Source organism: Symsagittifera roscoffensis, chromosome 2 (genome assembly GCF_963678635.1).
Source record: "Symsagittifera roscoffensis chromosome 2, txSymRosc1.1, whole genome shotgun sequence".
Taxonomy (NCBI): Eukaryota; Metazoa; Xenacoelomorpha; order Acoela; family Convolutidae; genus Symsagittifera; species Symsagittifera roscoffensis.
This window is the reverse complement of record NC_087063.1, coordinates 72,616,489-72,626,499: the sequence shown is the minus strand read 5'-3', so window position 1 is coordinate 72,626,499 and position 10,011 is coordinate 72,616,489. Positions and strand designations below refer to the sequence as shown.

At 36.6% G+C, this 10,011-nt stretch overlaps 1 protein-coding gene across 1 annotated transcript in view; it reads left to right on the top strand.

Annotated features, from left to right (window-relative positions):
* The first annotated feature begins 9,350 nt into the window (after positions 1–9,350).
* Positions 9,351–10,011, top strand: part of LOC134839957 (uncharacterized) — a 122,360-nt gene continuing 121,699 nt past the window's right edge. Inside the window, exon 1 of the mRNA XM_063855586.1 lies at positions 9,351–9,374. Coding sequence (XP_063711656.1) covers positions 9,351–9,374 — 24 coding nt within the window. The remainder of the gene's footprint in view (positions 9,375–10,011) is intronic.

Below are 10,011 nucleotides of genomic sequence, written 5' to 3'. Positions count from 1 at the left end.
GGTTAAGTTTCCGCTTACGCGTTGATAGTACTAAAAATATTGCGCATTAATTATCCCAACTTGACTACATTGACAATCTTTGGACTCCAATTAAAATACTAAGAATAGTCACAGACTTCAAAAGTCGGAAAAATAATTGGTTTACGCCAATAAATTGCCGTTTTCAACTTCTAATAACATCACAAGAAATCTTGCGGCTAATTCTCAGAAAAAAGAGAGATAAGAGGAAAGCATTATACCACTCTCAATCAACCTTTTAATTTGATACAAATTTAAATCTAAAATGAGAACAAGATATTTATACCTATGAGCGCTTTTTTGAGACAAAAGATTACAGGTGCAACATTTTGTTTTATGTTTGAGCTCAAGAAAATAATATCATCCGGTTGATTAAAAAATGTTTTGCCCATAATTCGTAGTTAAGAAGTTGAAATTTTGTGGAGAAAAAGCCCAACGAGAGCACGTTTTTTTTACCAAGTTTGTCATAAAATCTATTTCTTTGTACAAATATTTGGGTTTTTGAGATAATCATCTTGAAGTAGGCAGCAAAAATTCTTCGAACTCTGATGGCATACTTAAATAAGTTGAGTTTTTTGTTCACGCATGTTTTCATGTTTTATCAAATTTGAGCTGAACAAGCTTCAATACCACTATTATACTTTAACCGGATAAAATGAATTTAACTCAATTTTTTCAAACTCTTTTCTTTCAAGTTTGATCATATTTTTACTTTGTTTGAAATTTTATCAGTATTTGCATGATGCAATTTTTTGATGGGTGAGTTCGCCTGGTCCAAGATTACGGAGGCTAACAGGCTCGAAAGTAGTTACTTCAGAATAAGTGCGCCCGTGTGTCTCCTTAAGCTTAAAGAAAATGAACTCACCAGTTTTTAGGATGTAAGCTCAAATTAAAACTTCCCAAAAAAATGCAAATGCTTGTAAGGCTCCAAACATTTTTATCTAGAATTTTTTGCAAATCAGGTGATATGCAAGCTTGCTCAGCTCAAAATGCAGTAGAATTCAATAAATATATCATTGAATTATATATGGCTTGACTTCATGTGATGGTTATTTTCGGTACCCGAGTCTGCGTGGAAAAAAACTGAAACGCATCCAATAACAACGTTCGACATTCAATGGTCGAAACGAGCAATAAATTGTTTGGAAGATCCAGCACAACCATGTTTTTGGTAAGGTTATGAGTAACATCTTGTTTAAGCCAGCTTCGTCGCTGAAATTCAAGTTCTTCTGATGTTTCTTTGTTAGTTTTAATGAAATCTGAGGGAAGTTTATTGAAGTTGAAAATGTTTGAAGTTATTGCAGCTCTCGCAGTACTTTTTAAAAATCAATTATCCATCATATGGGCTTGGTGTGTCGGATTTGAAAGTTATGGTTGTCTCTCGTTCTAAGTCAGAAACATGATTTTATGCAATGCGTGCTTTGTTTGAACAGTCTTTTTCCGGCTACACTTAGCACAAAACTCACATGATCATACTTTGCGATCAGCAAATGCCCCAATGATTTTGCAAAAATTTTAAGCAACTTTTTCGCTGCTTTAATAAATTCCTGCTTCAACTATATCAATGATTGCTTTAGTTTGTTCGCGATCCAAAAAAATGCAGTTTTTGACCTTTAGTTCTCGACTTCGCGGGATTATAATTGTTATCCATCTGGATTATTATTATAATATTACATTATGCAATTATTTATACATCAGCCATAGTAAGTTACTTATGTGGTTAATGATTTAGTTTCGGCCTGCAAAGCCATTATTATACGGTGACCTTGACGGTACCAGAACAGACGAGACACGTCATCATAGGATAATTATTTAACTGAGAGACAGTAACAGTATTCACAAAGGATTCACAAAGGATAGTAATGACATTCAAATATTACCCATTAATTAACGCACGACCCCGATTAGACCACCGTCACCGAGAATAGAAAAAATTGATGAACAAACAAAAACACAAAAAAGAGACGGAGATTATCGTAATCAATAAAACCGAATCAGATATGAAAACGAAAAGCAAAAGATAGAAGCTAGAGGAGTATTATTGCGGAGCAGTTCGTGGGACGACGAGAACACACAGGAAAAAATTTATAAATAATTGTGTCTCGGACTAGAAGCCCAAAATAAATCTGATAAGAAAAACCGCTTGTTTTGCATATCTTTTGTCGTTCTTTGGGCTCTCACGTTTTTCGAACCAATTTTGTAGCGCGCTTCTCCTGAAAATTTATTTGCCTGTATTCAGCGACGGTGATGAAAGAAATTTTTATATAGATTTCAATTCGTTTCTTTTGATTCCAGGGGCTCGAGGCAAGCTTTTTTGCGACAAGAGTTTTTTTTTGTTTTGGACGTGACTTTTGAACTCGGATGAGAGTGAACCAGTGCCCAGATTATGGTTACTTCGCAAATTGTAGGCAAGCCATAAAATAGACATATGATAAAGCAGACGACTATTATATGAACCAATGAGAAATAAGAACAGGAACAAAAAAAAATTTAAGTTTTTATTTCCTTACTTTGCTTTCATTTCTCAATTCTGATTGGATAATATAGTGTTTGTCTACTTTTTGAACGATAAGAAATAAAGGCTATCTACTTTTTGACCGCACTCCACGGATTATGCAGGCGTCCGTCCCGGGTTTAGTTTTTTGTGGATTTAGTTTATTGATATAAACAAACTATTCTCCGCGCCGTTTCAATTGGGCTATTCTGACTGATCTTGGGCTGAATTTTAATGGTTTTTGTTTTAACAGGCCGGAACTTTCCTGAGTCCAATTTGAACAGGGTCTAGAGTCGTGGACAAAGTCTGGAACTGCCGTATCTCGGTCTGGCTGGTCGAAAAGTTAGTCGCGGCATGGTCGAAAACAATCATAGGCAGACCTCATGTAACAAAATTCTCACACGTTTAGACAGTCAATGTTCAGAGCAAATAGAAACGACCCGGGTTGACCTCCATGGGCTGAAAATATAAGTCAATTTTAAAAAAAATGGTATCACCTATCTCTTATACATATTAGCAAAAATGGTGTATGGAAACTTACAACTGATTTTTTCTTGTATTGGCATATAAATCTGTGTACAACCGTCAAGAAAGAAAAATAGTTTTGGGAAATCACAAATGGAAATTGTATGACTATTATTGTGGTGACACCAAGAAAATAATTTCAAAAACCTTTTTTTTGTATCATTTTCAATGCTAAACAAACTATTTGCTCGGAAAGTACAATTTTTTGTGCATAATGTAGTCCTGGAAACATAAAAATTGGTTTTTCTTCCGTTTCTCTTGACAGCTTTTTCAAACACGCTCAAAAAGCCTGCTCCTTTTGTATTGCAAATTTTTCTATACCTTGGGCTAGGCATCATTACACAATTTCAAATTTGAAAACCAAACACCTGCATTTGAAAACCAACCAATGCATTGTACATGGGAGATTGTTAAACATAAGGCAATTCAAGTTTTGAAAAATCAAAACCTTTGTTCCTTTTGTTTGGTTACGAATGCAAACAAAAAGTTCGAGAAAGAAAAAATATTATTGGTACACTGAAAAATGCTTTTCATGCAGTTTTCATAAATGGCAAATTAACAGTCATAGATCTTTCGTACATTTTTTTAACTTATGAAATTGCATGGAAAGTGTAAGATTAGCGTTTTTTTTTCTTGTTTACAAATTGTATGATAAGCATTTTTGACCAAACTGGGAGAGTAAAAAGGCAATATAGAAAGTAACCGCACAAAAAAATGAATTATAATTGCAATGGATCAAAATCAGTCTCAGACTGCAGGTTAAAAACATTTTTCCCGCGGGTTTGGCGTTGGTTCGACTCCCAGCTACGTCAGTTCATTCTAAATCAAACATGATGCAAAATTGATGGAAAATAAACGTTCCGTAATTCGGCTCGAACCTCAAAAAAACTCTTTAAATTATTTAACTAATTAGATTTTTCCATTAACGGCTTCGGCCGGCCTTCATTGCCAGGTTCTTGTCAATCAAGTGTTACCTTTTATGATTCTCAAACACAGTTTTCGACACTCAGTTTCTCATAGATAGCAGAAAACGTGAGCCATCATAATTTGGTGATGCGCCCTGTTAGCAAGCCAGCTTTTAGGCCTTTTTTTAGATGAACTTACATCAAAACCAGGGGCGGATTTAGGGGGGGGGGGGAGGCGGGGGGGGGGGGGCGGACGCCCCCCCTCAGGGATTCGACCCCCTGCCAACCCAAAGGGTCCCCCCTTTGGTACTTTTTAAGAAATCCATTTTTGGCCGACCGACCCTAAAATTTTTCTAAAGGCGCCTTCGGCGCCAATATATACTTATTTTGAGGGGGAGCGCGCGCCAAAAAAAACGCAATTTTTTTGTCAAAATTTTCCAAAAAGTGCCCAAAAACGGCTTTTTTGACCTGGTTTTTCAAAAAATTGCCTGCGGCGCAGAAAATTTGGCCAAGACAGGGTCTTTTTATTATTTTGGGAGAGCTCGGAAAATCAATCTGATCGACCTAAAAAAAAAAAAGGTCGTCAAAATTTTCGAAAATTTTTTGAAAATCCGCCCCCCCCCCTCGAGAAAATCCTAGATCCGCCCCTGATCAAAACAAAAATATTGTCGAGAGTTTTATCAACACGTCAGATTATATCTGACCCTATACGCCAATCTCAAATGGGAATTTACTCTGCATACAGAAGGCTTTTTCTTAGTGGGAGTTTGCGAGAAGTTTCTACTGCCTCAGAGGGAAAGGTCTGTACACAGACTGCAACCTCAGATGGGACTCCAGCACAGAAACTGCTAATTCAGTAGGGGTTTGGGCAATCACATGGCTACCGCTGCGGGTGTTTTTGCATGCAGAGGGTGGGGACAGACGCAGAGAAGAGCCAAAAAACTCTAAAACGCTGTAAGACTACCCAACTCCCCTTTTTCGAGTGTTGTTTTGATAAAATGTCCTTGAATACAAGACTGTTTTTTGGTCATATCAGAGAGGTTTTGAAAAAAAAATCAGTTCATCTGATGTAAACTCTAAAAAAGCAAGTCTCTCATTTTTTCACTGAAACTTTAAGGAGCAAAAGTTTGAACCCTGATAAAAAATTAGTTTTTTTTCTGTTACAGTTTTTCCGTGAGTTTTGGGCCAAAATTTTGAAAGCAATTTGCACAAACCCGGTAAACACCCTGCTATCAAAAATAGTAAAAACCCAAAATTGGTCGAAATATGGGTTTCAGAAAACCCTAACGACTTCGACCGAAAAACTTTAGAAAAATTCAATCTAATTCCAATCAAATCGTAAGCCCAATAGGTATAAATGATTATAAATTCTGGCGACCTCAGGATTTTCCGAGAGGTTGAAGATATTGTGACTTAATTTATACAACGTACGTCTACCAACTCTACCCAAAAAAAAATTGAAAATTATAAACCTGCAGCAAACGTTTTTTTTTGGTTAAAAACCTTATAGTTTTTGTTGATAACTTCTTTTTCCGTTGAATACCTTAATGGATTTATTGAGATTGTGGATACTTACTTAGCCATTCCCGGTCTAAGTTTAAACCCCAAAACTGCTAACCCCATTAAAACCGTGCAACCTTACTATAGATCATTTTTTTAGTTCATAACTCAATTTTCGTGATTTGGCACGATGTTATAATTAAGTCAATTAGTATGAAAGGGAGTAATAACTCTTTGTCTAAATATCTTCTTGTAGTCAATTTGAAAGGCTACAGGGCTTAAACTACCGCGTAAAGTCAACGGATGGAAATCGAAGATATATTTTGATGCACAAAACAGTTCAGCTAGTCTTGCTATCAGCACAGTCAAACATCTGATATCGAAATATAAGATTAAGAAGGAGCAGTTGCGCAAACACTATTTGTTGTTTTACCAGCCCAATAAGATGGAAAGCAAATAATTTTTGAATCATTCTCACGTTTGACCACTACCTTAAAACTATCGTTGTCAAGACTAAGAGGTCAAAAAAATGAAGAACAACCAACACGCGATCGTCAACATAATTAATCTCACCACAACCTACAAGAACATCAAGTTGAAAATTTTAGAGTTTTAGCTGCGAAGCATAATCTTAATGAGGTCGTCTCAATTCTTGAATCTGTGTTGCATTGCTTACAATGCGACACAGTTGTTACAACACAGATGTGATTACAGGTTGATACATCCTTCTGTTGTTTTGAAAAGCATTTTCGAAAACTTCGACGTTATGAAAAATAAATGAGGGCAGGTACGGAAGCTTTTCGGGTCTTGAGGTAATTGAGTCATTGAGTTACTCGATGATCATAAATTTATTCATGGATTTGTTCATGGACTTTTTCAAAGAACAAAAACGAAGATAATATATAAAAACATGAGAAAATCTGTAGTGGTTTTTCTGAAAACTACAAGATCTTGTTCAAATTGCCAAAACAGCTGTAAAATAAGATAATCTCGTGAAAAAAACTAAAACAATGGTTTGACCTGGTATCGAAAACGCGTGTTGAGGTAATGCAGACGGGTAGGAAAAATATAAGATCTGAGGAAAAAGGCAACATCCGTTTCATCGCTTTTCGGGAAAGCGTTGACGGAAAGCTATCGGAACACCTCAAAGTTCTCATCTCTCTAGCGTATCAAGTAAAGTGGGAGTAAAGCAATTTGGAGTTGACGATAGCTAAATTGGGTTCAGAAAAAGTCGAGAAAAAAAATGAAAAACTCATGTGCTCACTGTAAATAAAAAGTTCGCAGCTATAAAATAGGTTAGATTGAAAAAAGTTTTGGTCAGCAAGGAACATAAGAATTTGGTTAAAGCTCAAATAGTTGAAGCCAAAACGGATAAAGACTTGAGTTGTATTGACATGTTCGCTCAGATAAGTAAAAAGCACAAAATTCGAGTTGAAAATATGCCAAACCTAAAACCAGTTTAACCCGTATCCAAACCGACTGCCTTCACTTCAAAACTGATTACAGTTCTTTATAATGCCCAACGAGTGTCGTTTCTTTGGGTTTTACGACGTTTTGTCGTCAACAGTGATGTACGGGACTCTTGTATTTTCAATTTTTCACTACTTACTCCGACACTGATACTCATTGCGATTTTCGATTGAATACAAATCAAACTGAGATACATCGTACTTTTTGAATCCGACCGGACCATACGTACATAGGCGCATGAGTACATAGGCCAGCTTCTCGCAGCGCGGTTGATTGGCAATCCGCTCTTTTGAGCGAAGGATAGCTGACATACCTAAAAACAGCGGTAATTGGGAAAGATAAGTTGCCAGCATCTGACTTCACATATTTCAGTCTGATGTACAATAAGCCATAGGAGTTTTTGAGCAAAAACCTGTCTCACGTCAAAACATTGTAAGCATCTAAAACAAAAAGCTAAAGCGTTTTGCACTAGTTAAAATGGTCATTTCAGAGAGAATTTTATTAACTTTGCTGTTGTGATAGCAAGTTTTCTCCTTGCATTTCATCGTTATCATACAAATACCATCTCAAAAAAGACCACCTTGAATCAAGTTTTACATAATTAAGTGGTTTGTATCCTGCCTGAAGGAATTCTGATTGTTGTATAAGGTCATGCTCACTGGTTTTGCTGGAATCCCTCAATTACGAGAAATCATTTTAAACTGAAGGCCAAAATCCATGAACTTAAGGAATTTCTCCTTTTTATATTAAGAACCGAGAGCCTTCGGCCAAACAGTGCCAAATATCCACCGCCGGTAGTGCGCTGACTCAAATCCAATGAGTGGTTGCAAGCTTTTCGAGAAAAGGAACCCGTCACAAAACCACAGTTTTCTGCTCAGAAAAACTCTGTTTTTCTAGTATATTAAAGTTCTCTTGCATAATTCAGATCTTACTTTTTCCTTTCAGGAAAAGAATAAATCTTCCAGCGGAAAAAAATTTATCACTGATATCACGTTTGTGGTGTTCCGCATTCGTAAGAAACTTTTAAGGTCTATTCAAAATTATCAAATTAATTTTCTCATCTAAAACTAAAACATGCAATTTGTGGTTCTCGAGCAATCGCTCCATGCCTGCAATCTGAATCTGTGCGAAAATTAATTTTAACCTTTAAAGGTTTCAATTACACTGATGTTTTTCAAACTCAGTTTGTTTACGCATTACTAACTGGTGCTATTGATGAATTACACTCAATGTTCCCGCTTACGGGAAAATTGAAATTAATGTTGAGTGAAATTTTGATTGTCCGGCCTATCCGAAAAGTTTATTCATACTTAGGAACAAACAATTTCAGTTCCAAATACTTATTTCGATATCGAAGTAGTATTGATCAAACTTTTATCATCACATACGCCCAGTTTTATTTTTTCATGGTTATGATAGATTCCACTGCTACGTTCTACTTGTGGGATGGGCTAATTGCTTTGAGTTTTGAGTGGACCACTTTTATCATCTTCAGGGTTAATATCAGCTTATTTTAGTTGTATGCCGTATAGAACCTTGACTGTGTTACTCAATAAGAAAACTATGAGTTAGGATGCTACGGCACAACAAAAATTAGCTAATGCTCGTTCTCCAGCCAATGAATCACCTCTTGAATCATTAATACAGCATGATGGCAAACAAGAATGCGTAGTAGTTTTATGGACCAAAATAGCAGTTCATTACCCTGCATAGCACAGTCAGTTTTAGACGCTTGAAAATTGACTGGAAGATAGTAGCAGTTTAAAAATGAGTTTCGGTGAAACAAAAAAGAGAGCCTCGGTATGTTTTACGAAACTTTAGCTTCGTAACGTCACTTCATCCGAGAAATGTATTTGTTCCCCCTCGCCCACATTCTATCTGCACACAATAAACCGAGTAAGTACTGAATTGCGGGTAAAAATTTCGCAGCAATTTACTCAAAAATACCTTTGATCGTTGAGCTTGACTCCTTGCGAAAGTAACACAGGTTTATACGTTTCCATCAACATCGGCTTACGTCTACGCAGAGCTTGAGGCTATGTTCCTCCATGCTGCTGTACCACTCCTAGTGGTCAATTTTTTTTTGCGTTACCAGGCTCTGCATGAAAGGTTATTTGATTCAATTGGCAATTCCGACGACGCAACAAGAATAAGCAAGCATCTGATAAACCTCTTCAAATTTAAGATTTCTCTCTCACCCCAATTTTAGTAATTATTGTTTTTGAAACCCTAAACATAAGCTCTTTATTTGATGCAAATGGAAAAATTTGAAACTTGCAAGTGGTTGGGATTATTGGAGTTTTCAAGGGATAGGATCGAAGTGGGACCATGGAAGTGGCTCTTCGATTATTAGTCGCTGAGTTAGCAGTGAGCTCTACGCGTCCGTTGGTCAACGAACTATTTTAGATTTGGTTTCTTAGGTCTTCTAAAATATCAGCATGTTAGCCGACTACACAGTCGGGGTACGCCTGCTTCTTAAAAATATCTTGCAAAAAACTCGGCAAAAGTGAATGATCCTCTACCAGAAGCGTTGCTGAAGTAATTTCATCAAGCAGCAACCCAAACTGTTTGTACAAAGAGAATTAGTTACTGCCCGTTGCAATCAATGTGGTTGCATTTTTTGGAACGATGGGTTTTGCGGAGTTGGTTTCCTTCCTGCTCGGTTTTTTGATTCTCGGAAGACTAATCTCGCTTTGTATTTGCTAGAACAAGGGGATCAAATATGAAGGCTGTAACCATTTGAAACCGGAAAGGCCGGCAGCCCTGATAACATCACGGTTAGAAAAAAAAACAGAGACCTCTTTTCAATAACCGGAATTTTTTTTTGTTGTTGCCTGATAGCACCATGGGTGCTGAAATGGCATCACACCGTAACCAAGTTACCATCTTTTGTGCAAATCGTGTGTTTGAAGTTTATGAAATCACTACTCTCGATCAATGATTCCATGTATACAGCGGAGACAACCCTCCGGAAAAGCAGTCCGGTGAGGAGTCCAAGCTTCTTGGAACCAGATATAAACTATATTTATTTTTTGGTTATAAGTTGGATAATTATCTCTTTAAAATATTAAATATTAACTAATCACGATCCATCTAACT